We start from the raw sequence: 23,016 nt of genomic DNA, 5'->3' as shown, positions 1-23,016 counted from the left end.
CCCCAGTTTCTACAATAAAGCTTTCTCGAACAAAATGTACTACTGGATGATACGAAACCGGTATTTTTATGCTTTTGTGTATTTGTGGTTTTATTTATTTCTTATTTTATTAACAGTAATAAATAAAGAGTTTTTAAAAATATTTTCAAAGTCATTTTTATATACACGCATTTACTACTAACAATAATTGATTTTAAGTTTTTATGGAAACATCAGGCTGAAAAGTAGAGACAGACTATTTGGATCACGTGATGAAGGCCTTAACAGAGAAATCAAAACACCAAACACCATTCAGGCCATACAAACTTTAAATATATAATTGCATAATTTACCTAGAACTCTTCTAGAAATACATAAATGACGATTAGTTTGATTTGAGGACAGTACGAGTTCCACAAAAGTGCTTATGGCCACCCATGACTTTGTGTGTCTGAGCATAGCTAAATGTATGGTGTACCAAGATCCGTATTTTACAATACGTATTGAATAGACTATGGTACTCGTGACTTTATGATACTGAGCGTAACCAAATGTATAATTTACTTAGAATCCATATTTTAAAATACCTACGACCAGTCGTGACCTTATGGCTCTGAGCATATGGTGTGCCTAGAGTCATTCATTTTTGCAACGTCTTTAATATTACACGTTAAGACCAGTCGTGACCTTATGGCTCTGAGCATATGGTGTACCTAGAGTCCTTCATTTTTGCAACTTCTTTAATATTACATGTTAAGACCAGTCGTGACCTTATGGCTCTGGGCATATGATGTACCTAGAGTCATTCACTTTTGCAACTTCTTTAATATTACATGTTAAATTTCTTTTCTTTTTTATTTACAATTCTAATTACTGTTTTCTTAAATATTAATTTCAGTGCTAAAAATGATTTTACATATTGAGTACAAATTTTAAACTTATCCAACTTATCATTACTGCTACTTAAATATTTCAAACACTTAAAAGATTATTTAAATCCACCCTAAATCTGTTACAAGTTTTGGAGTTTTCTGAACTAATTTGAAGCATTCCGTTACAAATGAGGAAAGTGGTTATAGTGACCCCTCCATCATTTGTGGATTTTACTGAACTCCTCTCTAAAGTTAAATATTTTAAGCAGTTGTAGCTCTAGCTTAAGTATGTGTTATTTTGTTTTTGTTGAAATTACAGTTAAAAAAATCATTGTATTGTTATATATTTTCTTTATCAAGATGGGGAATGGAATAATATGTTCAGTGGCGGCGCTACAGGAAATCAAGGGGAGCATTTGCCCACTCAAATATTTTTCTTCAGCAAATGTAATGTTCTTACAGGCTTAAGGTTGTAAAAATGTACCTATTTTCAGGTTTTTAAATTTTCTATTTACCCTGTGTCTCAAATCTTAAGCCTGTTTGTTCAATTTTTTGCAACTGCATTTTCTCTTTAAGCTAGCTAACTTGTATTTTTTATGATCCCCATTCCCCCTTCTTAAATCAACATTTGTTCTTCTTATTGTTCCAACAATGGTATAGAAAAATGCTCGAACACTATCTGATTAAACATAACTTAAGACAAGTTTTTTTTTTCACTTTTCAGTTACATGTTAAAATGTTGTTTCTAAATTGTAGATCACCAAAAAACAGGAATAGTTACAGTAGTAAAATGAAAATGGAAACTAGTTTTTGCTGACGTTTAACTGAAAAAAAAAGTTGATTAAGCTCAAGTGTACTGGAAGACAATGTTGTTCATGGGGATTATTTAACCAGATAAATATTTAATTTTCTTAAAATTTTAGAATTACATAGTTTGTCATAAAACAACTTCTCTCACGTCGTTCATTAAATATATATATATATATATATAAGATTCTATATAACTTAATATGCCTTCGCGGAATTTTTCCCATATCCACTGTGTGTATTTCTAAAATAATAAAAATGTTTTATAATAAATAGTAAAAACACGGAAACACCAAAAAACATATTTAATATGAACGTTTCGGAAATTCCTTGAATTCAAATTGCGTCAAATATAAAAAAAATTAGTTTATAATATTCAAACTACAAAAAAACGATATTAGCATTGAACGAGTTTTCGTATTCAATCGGAAGTTTAGAACGAACGGATTTAAACGGTAACAATATAATATAATGGAATACGATAAAACTTGCGGCATATACATGTGTGATAAATAACATTGGTAAAAGAAACTAATATAGAAAAAGGCTTAAATATAAGTATAAACACTGTATCTTTAAATTGATGATAAATACCAAAGAAAAGCACTGAGAATCCGGAAATGATTACATTAATAACAACAGGGAGGAGTTGATGTTATTATTTAGTGTTGGATGATCACTGAAAGTGGAGAGGCTTTCTTTAATAATGAGTTTGTAATATGTGGTTCCGGAGTCGAAAATTTTAAAGTTTTCTAGAAGTATGTGGTGGTTGTTATTCTCACTGTACAATCGGATACAAGATTCGGATGGATTAGTTAGTTCATATCCGCTTCTTGCTGAAAGTTCCATGTGCTCGTGTGCACGCACTTGTAAGTAACGTACTAATATGGGTAGTTTTACAGCTACCAAAAAGTGTATTTATTTACGACCCACGAGCGCATAGGAATGGGTAGAGTGTCTTTAAGTCTAGGTGTTGACGTAAATAGTAAACGTAGCTTACTTTGTGGGTAATGTGTTTTAATTATTTTTTTGGAATTTGATATTTGAATATAAAAATTTGCCAATGAAAGGAATGATAAGAGCTAGTGAATATTTTGTGAATACCGATGGCTTATCGGTAAGACTTGGAGTTAATAACACTAAAAACCAGGTTTTGATACCCGTGGTGGGCAGAGCACTGGTAATTCATTGTGTAGCTTTGTGCTTAACAACAACAAAACAGTCATAGATAAAACAAATGTATTTTATTCACAACATCTCCATTAAGTAAAATGTTTCATGGCAAATAGAAATATTCGTAACCTCGGTTTAAGAACTGTTTCAGCTTGCACCAATTGCTAAGACTAGAATACATCTATGTCAACAAACGTCTATATAACTTCCATTGCATATTCCTCCGTCAGGCTTAATCCGCACGATCCAAGTTTTTCTTATCAGCTACATCTCTACAAACAACAGATGCGTTTAATGCTCAAATCCATTCTCACTCAGCACCGCATTTTATTGACTTTAGGTAACGAAATCAGACAAGTATGCCAGTACGAACAAACTGTTTTCTTAGAAAATTAGGTGGATTTTCTTAAGAAACAAAAACCTTCAAGTTGAACTACTATCAAATATGTAATATATTTCTATTCTTATTATCAGAAAGCTTTAGAATGAAGTCGAGTTATGACATATATTTGTGTTAATGAATACGGTGCAGGTCTAAGGATTAGGCAGACGCCTAAAGCGACATATAGCGGTGGGCAGAAAGAAAAAATGGTTGGGAGAATGACTTTTTTTCGAGAGAAAAGCTTACACACAGAATAACACAGAACCGGCACAATCTTTATAGAAAATATAAAGTTAGAATAACATAGGAGCTTTAACGAATTGTTTTAGATAGTGAATATAATATTTTAAACTGATAGAATCCTAACATTTATGACATAGAGTCAGGATTATCTTGAAATCTTAAATTCAAATTTTAAAGATTTTTTTTTTACCGTTGCAATAGCCATTCCGATGTACATATAGTATTATTCTTTAAATATCCCCCATTAAGTCAGCGGTAAGTCTATGTACTTGCGCAACGCTCAAATCCGGGGTTCGATTCCAGCAGCGGACATAATGCGGATAGCCAATTGTTTAGCTTTGCATTAAGAAAACAACGACGACATTTTACTGGCTCAGCGGCAAGGCCGATGTCTTATAGCACTAAAAATCGGGTTTCGATACCCGAGGTGGGTAGAGCATAGATAGCCCATTGTGTAGCTTTCGGCTTAATAACAAACAAACAAAAACATCCGTTTGAATAGAAGCAAATAGTGTTGTTTTCATGCTCTTCCGTTAAGTTCAAAATACAGTTTAAATTGAAGTGATTGAAAATATCCATTCAAATTACAAACATTCTATCGACGCAAATATTATACGACATGTTGACGAGTAATGTGAAAAGTAACTAACTAAATGTTCTTAAGATACTTTCTTTCATAAAGAAAAAATGGACGTTGCGCTATTGTCGGTGATTTTTTTCACCAAATTACAAAGAGAGTAGATATAAAGGGGAAGAAAGCGAATTATAAATGGGAAAGAAGCTCTGAAATGATTGTGCTAACTAATAACAGGAGCTTGTGTTAGGTTATACAATGTTATCTAATAAAACAGTGAGCAAATGTTTACAATATTTAAAACTGATATTTATCAGGTTGTAACAAGGCACTCTGGTTATAAGTTATTTTTCCTGCTTGTGCGAATGTCTCTGGAGACATGTTAACAACGTTAAATTTACCAAAGTAACAACAATAAGATCCAATCTTCCAAACCTTTTGTGAACTGTTTTTTTTTCTACTGGTCATAAACTACAAGAGCTTATTAACTAGCTAAGTGTTGGCATAAGAATATGGCAAGGGATCTAATATAAACAAAATCATGTGACAGTTTTTTTTTTAAACTATGTTTAAGGAATTTTGTTACAGTAAGAGTAAAATTTACTCAGATTATTAATTTGTAAGTATATAAACCTAATTTGTGTATTTTTGTCCATTAAGAACCATACTTTGACACATGGTTCGCTCAAAAATACGAGTTTCTTCTCTCTTTGGCACAATCACTGTAAGAAAAAGAACCCACAGTATTAAAAAAAAGAAACATCCGCAAATAAAACCTTTAAAATTTACAAAAAATTATCTATTAGACAAAATGATAATAACTTTTATTGTTGATTTCGCGCAAATGTATCCAATGTGCTTTGTGTGAAATCGAACCTCGAGTTTTAACGTTGTAAGACCGGAAACTTACCGCTGACCAATAGGGGAAAACAACAACAGTGAAAACACAGTTGTTCTTTTAGTTGCGTCAAGGGGATGATTAAGTAATTCTAAGAAAACAGCAATGTTCCATGATGTCAGAGATGTTGACTGTTACTCTGCACTATTCACTATATAAGCAAAATCAATAAGCAATTCAATAACACCAGTGTGCATACTTAAAAAAAAACATAACAAAGCTCATTTCTATTCAGTTTAAGAAATACTGTAATTTATTATGATTATTTATCATCATTGTAGAACGTAGCTATTTGTATGTTTAGAGTTTTGGAAAGGAAAAAACAAACAAATAATAATAATCATCAGTGACCCAGATGATGAAATGAGTTTGCTTGTTTGTAGTTAAACACAAAGGTACACAATGGGCTATCTGAGCCGTGCCCACCACGGAAACCCGATTTTTAGCCCGATCGGGGCACAATGAAGTGAGAATATTAAATTTACACTGTGATTCAGGTGGATAAACGGCAAGTCTAAAGACTTAAAATCGTATTTCAATACCTGCGGTGAGAAGAATGAATACAGCCTATTGTGTAGCTTGGTGCTTAATAACAAAGAAATAAATTGGTTTTAGTTTAATACAAAAAAGTAAAATAAGATAAGAAACATAGCACCTTTTTAAACGAGATAGTAAATGTTGTTTAAGAATAACATTTTTAATGTAGATATTTATAAATTATGTTACCTAGAAATTTGGAATATGTTCACTGAGTAAAATGACTGTTTGTATAACAAATCAATTTGGTTTAGTAATTATATAACGTGCGGCGACTTGTTTGTTCACCTGAATGCCATCTTATACACTCAATGAGCTAAACGGTAAAATCAGAGACCTGTATGATCCAAGCATAGTAGTCCCTAATTTTGAGATGTAGACAAGAGGAAAGACAATCCGTCGCCTGCAGCGCCTACTCTTAACTGAACAGTGGGATTGCCTGTCACTCTTATAACGCATCCACAGTTGAAAGTTCTAAGTATGTTAGGTAACACAATGTCTAGAACCCGAAACCCTCAATATGCTAATCACTTGATATGTTTGGACAACGTCGTAACAGATTGTTTAATTGAAAAGCCTCTCTTTTTTTCTTTCCTTTTCAGAAGATGTTAGTTCCCTAACTATACTATTTTCTGGAAGGGGTCATCTAAAATCAGTACTGCTATCTAGAAGAATACAAAACTTTTCATTAGTAGGAAACAAAAATATTGAGAGTTTTCTTTGCTTTAGCACAAAGCTGCACAATGGGCTGTTTCCCTTTACCCATTACAGAGATCAAACCCAGAATTTGAATGTTATCCTCTAAGCTTACCGCTGCGTTACTGGGTAGGCAACACTGAGGGAAAGAGATTAAGTGTAACACTATGATGTCACAACTTTTGCTAAAGTTATTTTAAGAATATAATATAAATAAGCTTGTAAGAGCATAACTTTCTTAACGTTGAAGTTTAGAACAACATTAAAAGCTCAACCTACCACTTACCATCAGTCACTTGACCGCGATGATTTTACTCTACACATCACAAAAGGATTGGAACAATATATTTAATTTTCGCAATCTAAGCTGTTAAGTCTGGAACTGCCTTAAGAATGTTAATTCGTACTCAATTAAAACAACCAGGATCTCCAATTGCAAATAACTAAACTTACAATGTGATTATTACAGATCTTGCTTTCGTATTTTGATAATTAGTTTAGAATAAAAAACGATTTTTATACTCCAGGTAATCTATATAAATATAATAGTACTGTCTGTTGTACGTCCGTGTAGCTATATCATAGGGTTTGGATGGATCTTCACCAAATTTGGTATGGAGGTTCATTGGGTCCATGGGAAGATACATGGGGAGTTTTGCGGTTTTATGGGCGTTTTCGCGTTTTTCACCACTACCTCACCTCCTGTAAATAGATTTTCACCAAATTTGGTATGGAGGCTCATTGGGTCCATGAGGAGATACATGGGGAGTTTTGCGGTTTTATGGGCGTTTTCGCGTTTTTCACCACTACCTCACCTCCTGTAAATAGATCTTCACCAAATTTGGTATGGAGGTTCATTGGGTCCATGGGGAGATACATGGGGAGTTTTGCGGTTTTATGGGCGTTTTCGCGTTTTTCACCACTACCTCACCTCCTGTAAATAGATCTTCACCAAATATGGTATGAAGGTTTGTTGGGTCCATGGAGACGTACTTGCAAACTTGCGTTTTAGCATTTTGTGTTTTTCAGTTTTTATGGGCGTTTTTTACAATTACATATAAAGAAAGCAACTTTTCATGTCTTAAGATAACGTTTCAGCAGTCACGAATTTACATAAATTCCTTCCAGTGAATGGGTGCTCCAAAACATCAAAATCACTAATATCAGTCCTATTCAGCGTCCATATAGTTGTGGTTGTGTTCAAATATATTTTCAGCTCCCCCCCCCCCCAATGGCACAGCGGTATGTCTGCGGACTTACAACGCTAGAATCCGGGTTTCGATACCTGTAGTGAGCAGAGCACAGATAGCCCGTTGTGTAACTTTGGGCTTAATTACAAACAAACAAACATATATTTTCAGGGATATTTAATATTTATGAATCATAACAGTAGATCAAAAATTGCGCCACCTAGAATAGAAATAGTAGTGTATGAATCTTTAACTATGTTTATTTGTAAACAAATCACCTCTCTATACTTTTCCAAATCTTCATTTTTCAAAAGATCTATTAACACGAATTATCTTCTCTTAGTTTTCAAAGTGTTATTTTCTTTCGTTTGTCAAATGAGGAACCTGATTTATTTTGACCGCGCCCTGAAACGACGCTAATTGTCTTAGAAACTGAGCACTTACCGTGATAAAAATACGTTACTAGTAGCACAGAGCTACTAAGCACAGAGAGATTCTTTTACTTTACAGGAGAATGTATCTTTATATATTTAATAGTTGTAACTCTTCGAGTTCACGCCTGTCGAAGTACGACCTAATGCAGCCGCACGGGGAATCTTTAGATACATGGTAACTCCTTTGGATCCGGATTGGCGGAATAAATGAGAGAAAACGAATTTACTTGGCAGTTTGAAGATCTAAATTAATCCCTATTTTTAAAAAAAGGATGAGAAATGAGAAGCTGTGTCACCGAGAAAAGGAAAGAACAGAATTGGACTGTGAGTGATAGATGAAAAATATGACTACACTTAATCTTCAGAGAAGATTTAAATAGACAGGTAACTGTTCAAAAACATAACGCTTAATTTATCATTTCTTCATTTTAAGACAGTTGTTTGTCGGAAAGTCAAAGTTGTTTTATGCTTATCGGATTGATGCTTTAATTACTTTGCTACAATATGTCGTATTCGAGATATTCGGAGGTCGAAAGATTGCCTGTAGGCATCATTATATTGAAGTATAATTTGATTTGCAAAATTTTACGTTTTTGGCTACTTGGAAGGTAAACATATTGCATGAAAGCGTTTTAAAGCATAATGATTCATTTCTAGATTGCACGGCAGTTAGCTAATTGTAATTTAAATAACAATTTCAGTTTGTGTACTGTTAAATATCAGGGTTAAGTCTAAAGTTGAAAAGAGTGGTATAATTCTCTCTATAATATATTCTAATTAGTGCTGATAATAATAGAGCCAAGGGTTAGAAAATCTTGTAGATATTACCTCGATACCAATATTAATAATAACAGGTTTCTTTATACTCCTTCCTGAACAGTGGTCTGAAAGGAAATTTTTAACAAATCCGTAAATTAATTTTTACCATTAAAAGTTCTAGAATATTCTAAATGCTGATATAAAACACCTTTATTATCACAGAGCCACCTATATACATAAATCACAATCAACAATAGAAAGGGTGAAACATAATAGTTAATATAAGAAAAGTAACTATTTTTACATCAATATGAACCCTAGCATGTAATTTGTGGTTCTCGAGTTTGAATTTTGTCACCGAACATGCTCACCCTTTCAGCTTCGGAAGCGTTATAATGTGACGATCAACCCCACTTTTAGTTTGTAAAAGAGTAGCTTAAGAGTTGGCGGTGGGTGTTGTTAACTAGCTGCTTTCCCCTAATCCATTTCTTCTAAATTAAGGACGACTAATGCAGATAGTCCTCGAGTAGCTTTGCGCGAAATTCAAAAACGGACTAACAATATTTAAAGCAATTAAACCCAACTAGCTGAAAAGTCATATAGTGCTTTAGAACTTTATTAAATTTAATTATAGAAAAAACTCAAACAGTCATGCTAATAGGAAAAAATCTACACAGATTCCAAAGTTTACGAACGAAGATCATTTAACCTGAAAAGCGTTAAATGTTTAACAATAAAGATTAAGTTTTCTTAATGTTTCTCAAATTTTCTACAATTTATACACGATACTTCGTTATCCATTAAAATAAGATTTCTGAAAAAAGTATATATGTATAATTAGTTTCATTCTCTTTTTCTCAATTTTTCTTACTAATAAGTTAATGAATTGTAAATTAAACGTTTTTTAATTAACATATCCCTACAAATGAAAAGTAATTGTCTAATAAATGTATTTTGAATTGATTACAAGCGTTTCACGATATATTTAGAAAATTCGGGGAAATTTACTTTAAATTTATTACATTACAGTCTCAGTTATAGTCTAAAATATTTTTCTAGCACAAAGAATGTTTCAAAGCATGCCAATTATATTTACATGCCAATTATATTTGCGCTGTTACCAAAGGAATATTTTATTCAGTAATATACCTTTTTTTTTATACTAGTTAACCACGAGTCAATTATATTTACATGTCAATTATATTTAATGTAGGCTGTTGCCAAAGGTATATTTTATTCAGTAATAGACCTTTTTTTTATACTAGTGGACCACGAGTCAATTATATTTGATGTAGGCTGTTGCCAATAGTATATTTTATTCAGTAATATACCTTTTTTATACTAGTATACCACGAGTCAATTATATTTACATGTCAATTATATTTGTTGTAGGCTGTTGCCAAAGATATATTTTACTCAGTACTAGAACTTTTGATACTAGTAGACCACGAGTCAATTATATTTACATGTCAATTATATTTGTTGTAGGCTGTTGCCAAAGATATATTTTACTCAGTACTAGAACTTTTGATACTAGTGGACCACGAGTCAATTATATTTATATGTCAATTATATTTGTTGTAGGCTGTTGCCAAAGAAATATTTTATTCAGTACTATAACTTTTTATACTAGTGGACCACGAGTCAATTATATTTGCTTTAAGCTGTTACCAAAGATATATTTTATTCATTATTAAACTTTTTTATACTAGTGGACCATGATTCACCTAATTGTTAGCGTGCCCGGGCTGTGAATCCGGAGGGTTTATGATTCGCGCACCGTTGTCTTAAAAATATACACTTTACTCTTTTGGGCCGGGGTGCTTTAAATATAACAGTCAAAACCCACTATTCAGTCAGACAAGAGTGTCACAAGAAATGTCGATGGATGCTGTTGACTAACTGCCTTTCTTCTAGTTGAGTTGTTCAAAATTGGGAGAAATATAATTAAAACCACATAGGTGACGAAAATAACGAAATTAAATAATAGATTGAACAATCGCCAAGTTTTTTAAATATATTTTTTTGTTATCTAAAGAAGGATGACGTTTCCAGGTAGCGCTCTTTGTCAGACCGTACAGTTTACAGCAAAGGCGCATGCGCAGAATTCAAAGAATTTGCGTGCGTAGTATTTTGAATGTTGAACGTGAAAATTCATTTACTGTATTATTTGCAAAAGATGCAATAGTTTATACACTGGAGAAACAGGTCATCGACTCAGTGATCGAGCAAAGGAACATCTAAACCATATTAAACTGGGGAACCAAGATATACCAATAGGCAGACATTTCACCATCAACAACCATACAGTTGAGACTTTTCAATTCTTGGACTTATTGATGCTCCAACAGACATTGATAAAAGAGAACGACTGGAAAGGAGATTAAGCTACAATCTGGAGATCCTACAACCATCTGGTTTAAATAAACGCTTTTATTTCCAGTAGATTTCTATTTTTCCATTTTTTGTTAAATTGTAATCGCTATCTGTTTTATCTTTTCATAACTTGTAACTATTATGTAATATACGTAATTTTGCTTAGAATTTTCACGTCCAATATTCAAAATACTATGCAAGCAAGTTCTTTGAATTCTGCGCATGCGTCTTTCTTGTAAACTGTATGATCTGACGATGAGCGCTAGCTAGAAACGCGGTCCTTCTTTAAATAATAACAAATATGAAAAAATGGCGATTCTTTAACCTACTATTTAATTTAGTTCAAAATTGAGAACGACTATGTGGAGATAGCTTTTGTGTAACTTTATGCGATATTTTCAAAGAAGAGTTGTTTGTTTGTTTGTAATTAAGCACAAAGCTACAAAATGGGCTATCTGTGCTCTGCCCACCACGGGTATCGAAACCCGGATTCTAGCGTTGTAAGTCCGCATACAATCCGCTGTGCCACTGAGGGGTATTTGATAAGGATGTATGATTTTATACTTCACTAGTTTACAAAATGTTTCACTACACTAACCAGAAGTTTGGTAGCTATATTACATACACCTGATTTAACACTAGTTAAATTGGCTTTCAAATTTGTTATTGTACAGATAACACCTGTTTACATTTAAGTTAATCTACGTGAACATTTCATTGCTTTTCATCAGAAGTAATTACTTTGATTGCAATTGGTCCTTTCTCGCATTAAGTCTTGCATACTATTACTGCTGTTAAAATAATAAAATATATACTGAGGACGTGATTATCAAATAAGTGCTTTCAATGTTCACATAAATTTAACGAAAGTGGATTGGATCCTAGTCGTTACCCTATGGGTTTGAACTTGTACATAATAATCGAGATAAGAAGCACTCAGTATTATTCTATTTTATCTAGAATCTAAGTAGTTTGGAGGTGTTGGTATCGGACTTTTTGTTCACCACAGTATCACTAAATAAGTTAAAGTTTACAAGTTTAGAATGTAGTTTTTCAACAGTCTGTTACGCGTTGTGTTCTATATACAGTTGCAAAGGATAAGATGCATGTTAGTGTAAGTGTGCTTTTTTATGTGTTTCTGTGTTGTTTAGCATTTAATACGAAATATATGCTGAAGATGATAAATATAATAGAAGATACCTTGTAAGTTCGCGTATTACCCGAATACTATTACTTGTTTTATGTTATCTTCTAAGAATTATAATGAGAGATGTTCTCTAACGTTGTTAATATGTAATATACATATATCTGGAAGATATAATGTTTTGAAATACTTATTTTAGATGCTTAAATATAAGTTTGTTCATTAGAAAATAATTTAATTGTTTAGATTATTGGAAAACGCGTTCTCGACATAGCTCGAACTAACTTTATATATATTGTGCTATTTGACAAATAATAAAAGCGTGCACATTTTACACGATTTAATAAAATTATTACAAAACGCAAACTTTTAATCAATAGGAGGACTTCGAATTAAAATGGTGACAAGATGTGTGCGTTAAAACTTCCACTGAAGCAAAACTGAAAAGTGACCATGTAGGTAAAAGTGTTTTGTACTTCATGCTCAAAAATAAAAAAAAAAAAATAGAAAGAAGGAAGTATTGAGCTAAACGGACAGAAAAAAGAACCAAATAAGTGAAAATATTTTTTTTTAAGATGTCTTTGTTTGGATTCTGAATCAAAGTTCCATGGGCCTGCTGTATTTGACATAAAGACAAACATATTGGCTAGTGGTGTAAATCTTTTCATTTCAATGGAAGTCAATAAGGACATAAGGTCATTGATGTAGCTAGTAGGATAAAAAGAAAAAGTTGTCTCCTGGAAATCAAGAAAGCAATTTAGAAGTAGATAAAAAAAAGTCTGATAAAATGGAATCTGTAAAAAATCGGTAAATCTTTGAAGTAGAAAAAATGAAAATTATTAAGAAAATGAAGTGAATGAACTTTTAAATGTACCATTTTTAATGAAACATGATGATATTAAGGTAAAACTATATCAGGCAATAATTATAGAAGAGCGATACTAGATAAACTTTTAAGAATGTATGTCACTGACATCAAGAAACTATTTCTTTATACACAGACTTCAGAAGTAGAAAACTACTTTGTAAGGTAGACACAGTATAGTTGAATGTTTAATACGAAAGTAAAAGCCGTAGAAGTGAAACCGTGCTTTAAGGAAACAAGACAAAACACAGTGCTAGCTCAAGGTAAATCTTGTAAAGGCTGAAAAGACAATTATTTGTATCCTCAGAGGCTCAGTGGCAAGCCTGAAGGCTTATAATTCTAAAACTCGGATTCTGTTACCCGAGTTGAGCACAGCACAGATAGCCCAATTGCGCTTAAGAACAACAAAAAACAATAACAAGTAAACAAATCCATTGATCGTTGAGCGACTCTCCCCCACCTCTTCCTACAAAAGTGAAGTAAGACAAACATAGTTGTTATGAAAAACAAGCAAACAAACATGATTTGAATGTTATAAGCCGTAAAATAAAGAAAAAATAGAGATAAATCTCAGTAAATTAGACAAATTAGGGTCTTCGGTCAAAGTCTGGGCCATCTACAAGGTACTTTATTGTAGGTCCTTTTCAATATATTAATTTGGCGTGAAAGTTGGACCTTTGTCTTACCTACATGCAAGTCGTCATAATCGTATGCTTTTTATATAGTAATTAGAACGTGGCAGTTTGCCCATTTCTTAATGGATCATACTGCGAGTTATTCCCAACTTCATGGAAGTTCTTATTGTAACATATTTCGATGGAGAACATCTCCAGCCCTTGTGAGACGCTCCAGGGTTATGGACCAAGACAAAAAGGCTTAAATGATTTTCAAGGTTAAAAACTCCTCTCAGCAGACGCAACAGTCATTGGAACCATAATCAACACCATAAGAACAACCCACACACAGGGATATATTGATGTTACATCAATTTCTGCACATTAAGTAGATATGCAATTTGACTAATTTTTTTTGGGCGGCAAATTACATAACCAATTCTGCCTTTGGTGAAAGCCCAACAGATCCGGTGAAAGTCTACAATTAAAAGTGAACTCTCATTCCATAATGGGCTTTCTTTTTGAAGCTCTTGTAATGCACTTTAAATGTCTTACATTAAAAGTTTTGCAGGTTATTTTAAAGAGACTGCACTCCTTCGTCTTTATATTGAAAACGCTGAAAACAAGCACACATTGGCTAAAAATGAGTAAATTCTGTGCAAGGATTTTCAGTAGTATTCATTCTACAAGAAAACTGTTGTAAGACAGGGAGAGTGGATCGAAAATGGCGAGATGTAGCAGTCGAGTCATGAAGCCTATTTCACAGTAGAGATGTGGTCAAGATTTCTACTGTCTGAAATTGGTACATTTAATGCATTAAATTTATAAAAATCTGTAATTTTCTTTTATGGAAAATCTTATTCTACATCAAGAAGTAAGAAATATCCTAAAAATATTTTAATTATGAAATACTTTTCTAATTAAGCGCTTATTCTAACCTCAGTTTTAACCTAAAAAACGGAAGTTAAATGGTGTGAATCAGAAAAGAGTAGGAAACGTAAGTAGCAGCAATATCTTTATTCTGTGCATCGAAGCTGTATTATATTACTGTATATTTTGGTTATTATGGGAAACAAGCCAACTGCTGACAATTTTATTTACAATATTTGAATTGTGAACTTCGTTGTGGTGCGATTTTTCTTCAAACTCAACACTTTACAATAGCTATTTTAGTAGCGATATAAAGGTTATTCTCTAGAATGTTTATATTTTTAAATGTATTGGAAATGTTCAATATGAATTTGGTTTGCTGTTGGACAAATAATCAGCATGCCAAGATTGGTCTGTATCGGTCAACTCGTTTAGAAGGGGATGTGTCCACAGACAGACAGAAATATTTCCTTTATATTGGATGCTTACTACACCGGTATAACTTAATACATATAGCACATATGTGAATAATGCCTGTACCCTGATATTTTTTATACTCAGTTTTGTTTCGCTTCGCTCGCCAGTGCTGAATAAATCTCACTCTTCCAAGAACATTAAATGTATCTAGGAGAAATGTAGTTAGACTAGATTAATTCAGCTGCTAAATCAGTTCCCTCGACATTTGACTTAGCTCACATTGGCTAGTGCTACAATTAAATCCATGGACGATTTTACCAGTTAATTGTGTGCCATATTATCACAGAAGAATCCAAAAATCATATAACAACTCAAATTTCTCAACTTCATTAAAATACAGCTCATCACAACGTAAAAAAATTCAGCTTTGAATCGTTATTTTTGCAGTGATGATTGGCACATTCCTCATCCTCAGATTTAACTAGCAACGTTCTTCATCCGTCGGATATAGATTTCCGGTAATTCTGAAGTAACTGATAATTCATCTTCCAGTTCTTTAGATCTTCTCATGGTACCTTCGGGACCATTTTCTCTATAGTGAAAAATGGTTTCCGGACTTAAGAGCTTAACATATCAGGCTTTCATCGTTGTTTCTGAAGCTAAGAATACGTATATTCATTAGAGTATCAAATATTGATACAAAATGCAATAGAGCTTCCAGATGATTTAACACATCAACATTTCCGCAAAATAAAACTTGATATATCTTTGCATAAATGCATAATTATTGCAAATGTCCTACTAATACTGCCATTAAGTTTCGATTACAGTTTCAGCTGTTTTATTTACTGTACATTTGGGTTCCAACCAGAGTTCTATCTCCTTCCATTTCATACGTAAGCTGTTTTTTCCGTGAAAAATCTAGTTTTTCCAGGAACAAAAACCTTCACGAGCAAGCTACATTCTCTTTTATACAAATAATTTACAGTAAAAAAAAAAGAACACTGCCTTTAATTTTAAACAAGACATCAACCTCAGACGTGACTTTTTTACTTTTATTTTTCAATTTTTCGAAAATAGTTTTGCAGTGAAATTGTGCTTTAGACTGATTTTTGTGAGAGGGAAAATTTTGTTTGTTTTAGCGTAAAATAACACACTGAGCTACTTGAGCTCTGTCCACCGCGGAGATTCGAACCTCGGATTTTAGCTTTGTAATTTCATAAACTTAAAACTGGGGGAAAATATGTCCTTTTTTTATAGAGGATCATTTTTATTAACGTAACTCTTGGTTGGTTGTCTATATTTTGTGACCATGAAACTATATGTTAATTCTGGTATCTTGTTATTATATTTATGGATATGGCGGCCATAGTGTGGTTTAAATACTTTTATACACTATCTTTCTTTTTGAAAAACCTCGTACGGACTGAATAAAAAATGCAGTGTTAAAAAATATGATAAGCCTAATTCGAATGTCTTATGACAGATATAATTAATTATAATCACACTTCGCCAGCTTAAAAAGATTTCACACCATAAAAATAATTATAACAAATGTTCCGACTACTACTGTGTATGTTGTGTCGCAGCCGGCGTCGTCGGCAACGGATATGGTGAACATAGTGTGGTTAAAATCATATTATACACTCTTCTTCTTTTTTTGAAGAACTCTGAGTGAATAAAATATGTAGTGTTACAACAGAACAAGCCTGATAATCATGACAAATACAACTGATCTGTTAACTATTTCTTTCAAATGTTCTTTCTTTTAATTTGCTTTCAACTCTTGCTTCTGTCGTTGTACTTGTGATCAAACATTTATCAAATGCGCCTCTTTGTCGTTTGTTTCTCTGATTGCTTTTTTTAATGTGTAAATAATTTAGTCAAACCTTCAATAACATAGGTATCTGATGCGGGCTGCAAATACTCTTTGTATTTATGGCAAAGGTACTGAGGATATCTACCGTTGTCCTTAATTTTGAACTACTGACAAGAGGCAAGGCAGCCATCCACGCATAGGGATTGACTGTTACTAATATAACGCACCCACCACTTCAAGTGCGGGGAATATTTTATGGTATCGCATGGATTCGAACCCAGCTCGGCAGCCCCGAAATCCATATGATCAACCCAAACCCCTGGTAAGACTGTCAACTGTTTATGTAAAACTCTTTAAATAAAACCCAATAATTATTGCATATATTATACACGAAAGATACTAGTTTAAAGTTAATAAATTTTCATTAAGATATTCTTACAAAATGCAAATAAAGTTAAATTGATGATTGATTTTCTTCCACTAAATTAATAGAATAGATTAAAGATAATAATGATATAAATATTTTATATTAAATATGTCGTATGTTTTAATTGAAACAAAGTAACTCAAAACATTTTATATGGTCGAAATGCCCATTAAGTACCGACTGTTAGACCTTTTGCAAGGCCATCAACGACGCTCTTAGCCAATATTTTAAGGCGTAAGAGGACAAGTTGTGTTTATATTTGGGCCAAGCGTGGCTTGTAGTTAACAACTCATACTGTGAATCCAAGAATTCATGGTTCGCGACTTTGCTGGAAAAGTGTATTCCGTACATTATGATCCTTGGTGCGTTATAAGTGATGATCAAATCAAACTAATCGGTCAGGCAAGAGTAGTTCAATAACACAGGCCTGCGAATTTAAAGTTCATAAAAGTTGTTTTGGTTTTAATAATGGATTTTCCATAATTCAGCTACGCAGATTTCGAAAGTAATATTCATTTTCTTCTATCACGTAAGGACAAATCGGAAAGAAAAAAAACAACTCTTACTTAGATCAAATTTGCCCCCTCTCCCAGTGGTATATCTGTGGACTTACACAACTAGAAACCGGGGTTCGATACCCGTGGTGGGCAGAGCACAGATAGCCCTTTGTGTAGCTTTTTTGCTTAACTACAAACAAGCAAACTAGATCAAATTTACAACAAATTTACCACAAATACAACAGAATATGTTTGGATCATTTACACAACCTTTTGTTGCCATAGCGACGAATAAATAATATTGGAAAGAAAAAATAATGTCAAAGTGCACGCACAAACAAATACTACCCAGAAATGACACGTCATGTGGCCAGTTAACTGTTCCTATACAAGCGGTGTATTTCTCGTGGGTTCTAGAACGATCGATAAGACTCTCACGTCGCGATTCGTCTAGATAAAACTATAGCCACTGGTTGTCAACATTTTAAGTATAATAAAATTAACCCGATTTGAATGAGAGTTATTAATTTATGTAAAAGTACGTAGGACATATAGTGAAAAATCTGTACGTGATGGAGAAAAATGGATATCATTTTCGGTTTCAACGTACAGGGATTACAGAAGAACATCGCAGGCCTGTGTAACTGACGGTGGATGCTCTCGATTACTTGCCTTCCGTATAGTCTATCAGTTCAACATTATGAAAGGTTTTATGTAGCTTTGCGCAAAAATTCTGAAACAAACAAACTAACAGCTTTAATATTTCGCTAGGGTTAGTGCAGTGTTTAACTGGTTATGTTTCTTCTTGTTTGTGTTATGGTGTTTGTATTTCATGTAAAGCTCCTTTCAATAAGCTTAGTCATGTTTGTCAGCTAAATAAGAAATATAAAACTCACTCTACAACAAATAGAAATTAAAACTATAAGAAGCAGTATTGATATCGATATAGTTAATTTTAAGAATGAACCATTAGGATGAAGATATACATATTGGAACAAATACGACATAAAAGCTTTAACACGTACTTACTCTGTGTCATTCTTTACATTTCCAAATTTTTTCTGATAAGGGACGAGAACCGAACGAAATTTTGTAAGTAGTGTAATTTCAGAAATTAGTGATTTTGCGAATAATATATTTTAAATAGTTATGGCTACAAAGAATCTGGAAGAAAATACATTTATAATTGAAATCGTCTGTATAAGTTAATTTCTAAGGACAAACTCTGACAAGCCTAACTTATGAAAGTATATTGAAATACATATTTGTTAAAAATTCGGATTTTTTTTATTCACCGCGGGATGCTCCCCAGTGGCACAGCGGTATGTCTGCGGACTTACAACGCTAGAATCCGGGTTTCGATACCCGTGTTGGGCAGAGCACAGATAGCCCTTGTGTAGCTTTGTGCATAATTAAAAAACAAACAAACAAACAATATTCCCCGCGACAGACAAAAAACAGGTAGCCCGTTGTATATCTTCGTACAAAGAAAGTTCTTGAAAATTAGACACATAATAATATTTACATAAAAACAATCCAAAATAACGCTCAATAATTTGACAAGAAGGCATATATATTTACCTGAATATCCTCTGAATAACATTACTCTAATACTATTATAAAGTTTGCATTTAATAACTTTTGTGGTAGTCAAAAATTTACAAATCTATAAAATACTTTATTTCATAATGAGTTATTTATAGATCCTCGAGACGTTACTGAACAACATTTAGACGAAAAAGTGCGAATTAGTATTGTTAAGCAGCTATAAACAATTACATGTATTATCTTTAGCATCTTTCAGCCGAAAGATAAACTGAAAAAAAAGGTTAGATGAAAGCTTATAGCACTTTTAATCTATTCTAAGTAATATCCATCATACTTTTAAACCCCTTTATTGAAGAACTAGACAAACATATAATCAAAACCAAAACCTAAAAGTCTGCCACACATTTCGATACCATGTATGAAATGGTTTACATTAGCTATAATAATAGCACGTGGTATTCTGTTGGTATAGAAGCGCCCGTGCCTTTGTTCACGTGGCTTATGCCTCTAAGGGTACACCATAATTAATAAAAGATATGTAGAAAGTAATTAGTGTTTTTGTTACAATTTTACTATTTTCTTTCCAATCTGAGATGTAGTCTTCTACTATGAACTTTCTTTTGTTCAAAATTATCCACCCATTTTTAAAGAAACTGTAAACATTAAAAGTGCGTTTTTCAGGATAAAAATAATTTTTCAGATATATTAAATATTATGAAAAGATTTACTAGGTTGATAAACTATAAACTAGTCGAATACGAATTTTGTTCAAATGTCCTTTTTTTGTACAGGTAATCCTTTAACACATGGTTTGTATCTTTGTTGAATTTCGTGCAAAGTTACAGTGCTGTAGCGATTAAATTTTGATTATTGTATCGACATTTACGTTGTTTAATAAGTTGGTTAAGAATGCACTGGTAGGTCGAGGGTATGGTAAAGTTTTAACTATTATTTCCTAATGCATTAAAATTATCGTTTAAAATTATTCCTCCAACATTTTTAACTCTGTGGTACTTCAAAAGGTTAAATACCTATGTTAAAACAATTTTGGAAACTCACCACTTCATTACAATCCATGTCACCATGTCCGATCATGCTCTATATGTTGATAATCTTGATAATGGATTTGCAGTGTGGTTTTCATTGCAAAAGATTCCATTGTAAGATTATTATATCCAATGAACTCTAATTTTCTCTGCATGTTTTCCATAATCCATCTAGTGTACAAGGATAACAGATTTCTAGTGTCCGTTTCAAGTTTCGACGGTCTGATCAAGCAGCAATCCAAACACTTTACGTTCAGCGATTTGCCAAGTATGTTCTTGTATGGAATAGCATAGATACCCATTTAGTTCTTAAGTTGTTTGAAGTAAGCAACAGTTGAACAGGAGGTGTGAGTGGAAGCTTCATCATGGTGAACCCATACCTCGTTGGCCTCATTTCTGTACAAAGCAATTATTTTTGTGTGGTATAAAGGTTTAATAATATTGTTTTGATAGTAAGCAAAATCCATCTTGACCTTTGTACCCACACTCCTAACCTTTAACTTACCCCTGGCGCAGTAGCCAATGATGGTCATGAATTCCTTCGAAAGAGTTTTGTGAAATGCCGTGTACCACTTTTGGAACAAATTTCACCCATTGACGGATATAAAATGACATGAGACTGTTAACAAGGTACATATGCTCTGTCGAGTGTCACAACGGACTGTCATTCCTCGCTGGCTAAGTATCGTTCACACAGTTTTCTACGGTTGGTCTTCTTTTCCTAGATAAGTTGTGGAAGCAGTTTGTCTACATATGATTTGTGTCACTTTTCAGAAGCAGATTCTTCTTATGTTGGGTACTGTGGTTGAGACACATGAACGGCTTTTGCCACTAACTTTTGTGTTCGTGGATTCTCATCTTTTACAAGGAGCTGCACTTTTTACCACTAATGGGAGTATGACTTGCTTTAGGTATTTTACTGAATAGTCCTGGTATCCCATGTCGATCCATATTCCTTTGTCTTCCAATGTAATTACATAATATTCCCGTCTTTGAAATTCTAAATGCCCGATCTGAACGCATCTTTATGGTCTGAAATAATTTGGGACTGTTGCATACCCTCTCCAAAAGCTAAACAACTTCGAAATGTAGTTTTGATATATTCCGTTTCAGTGAGTCTTTATATCGGCTGTGGTTGTCATATGACTTGTTCATTTGCATATTCAAAATCGTTGTAATATAATTTACTCTATCCTCTGAAGCTCTACAATTTGTTAGAAATGAGCGATGCAAGTCTATGCCAGGAAACGTACGAAGTGAAAAGGTTGAGCTGAGGGTCTCAATATGACATAAAAAACTGTTTTGTTTAGAATAATCAGAAAAAAAAGACACTGCGAAGGAAGTTTATTGCATGAATTATAAAGAAAGTTTGCTTGTTCTAAAAATAATGAAGAAATAGTTTTCTGTAAAGAATTGTGAATATTTGTGCTACTAAAATGTCTTTCTGTAAGAAAACGTTTAAAAACTTAAAGTAACATGTAATTTATTTCATACCTAAACAAAAGGGCATACAAAAAAACCCACAGAAACTGAAGATGAATCACTATATTTGAAATAAATCCGGGGTTACAGACAAAAATGTCAAAATTATTTCAGGTATAGTAGGCAGAATACGTAGATTTTATGCAAGGAAGATTTATTTAATAGCAATGTAATGTGTCAGGGAAGTTTGAGGTCATTAGGCCAAAGTTGAATAATTTGGGTTTCGTTTAACAAACAACCGCTAACAGATATCACAGGTAACTACACTTATTTGAAGTATACCAGAAAGTTAAATTATCAGATGGTTGAATTAATATTATTAATGTTTTATTTTAGAATTAGATCCCATATATTATTAGGTGAGAGCCTAATGTTGTTTTGTCTGTTATATTAACAGATTAATAAATATAATACAAAGTTGAAACGATAACAAAAAATAATAAGTGGTTATCAGTTAGTCTTTTGGATACTTTATAGTAGATTTTGATACAATAGTACATAAATCATGTTACCTTCCCAATCGTGCTCTCATTTGTCATAGTCTAGTAGACAAAAATCAACTTAAGATAGAGGTTAAATGTGAATATTTAAAAGTTTTCAATTGAGTTTTCACACTTCACTTAAAACCTGGAACTTACCAGAAAACACTGTCCACACCATAACCAACAAGATAAATGTTACTTCAAAGAAAAACTTGTTTCCTTGATGTTCTTTTATGGTTGTAGCTTTCATAAATGGTCTTAGATTTTTTGACGTTAGCCGCATTTCTTGACACCTGAAAAATAGAGTTTGAGATAATAATTGGTAGGTGGCGTCTTCAACAATTTTTTTGTTTGTTTGTAGTTAAGCACAAAGCTACACAAAGGGCTATCTGTGCTCTGCCCACCATGGGTATCGAAACCCGGTTTCTAGCGTTGTAAGTCCGCAGACATACCGCTGTGGTACTGGGGGGCAACAAATTTTTTTATGATATACATAACCAACATAATTAATAATCATTGTTTTTCATTTATCAATTTTATAAAATACAAAGGCACATAAACATTTTTTTATATCCGTATAAATATTTAAATTTAAAGAAAATATATATATTACATTTTTAATATTCCTATTTGATTTGACGAGGACTTTCGACATTATCTATCGTTATGTTATACTAAATTTTTCCTTGAGGTAGTCCTTGGAAATGTTTTAAGATAATGAATAAATTGAATATAGCGGAGTAATATGAATATATTACTAATTACTAAATTTTTCCTTGAGGTAGTCCTTGGAAAAGTTTTATGATAATGAATAAATTGAATATAGCGGAGTAATATGAATATATTACTAATTACTAAATTTTTCCTTGAGGTAGTCCTTGGAAA

General features: G+C 32.8%; 1 protein-coding gene across 1 annotated transcript in view; it reads right to left on the bottom strand.

The window, feature by feature from the left end:
- The window catches only part of LOC111089480 (roundabout homolog 2-like), a 110,482-nt gene that overhangs the window by 58,614 nt on the left and 28,852 nt on the right, over positions 1 to 23,016 (bottom strand). Inside the window, exon 2 of the mRNA XM_022402085.1 lies at positions 22,288 to 22,424. Coding sequence (XP_022257793.1) covers positions 22,288 to 22,424 — 137 coding nt within the window. The remainder of the gene's footprint in view (positions 1 to 22,287; positions 22,425 to 23,016) is intronic.

This window comes from Limulus polyphemus, unplaced genomic scaffold (assembly GCF_000517525.1).
Source record: "Limulus polyphemus unplaced genomic scaffold, Limulus_polyphemus-2.1.2 Scaffold122, whole genome shotgun sequence".
NCBI lineage: Eukaryota > Metazoa > Arthropoda > Merostomata > Xiphosura > Limulidae > Limulus > Limulus polyphemus.
This window is presented reverse-complemented; position numbering and strand designations above follow the sequence as displayed.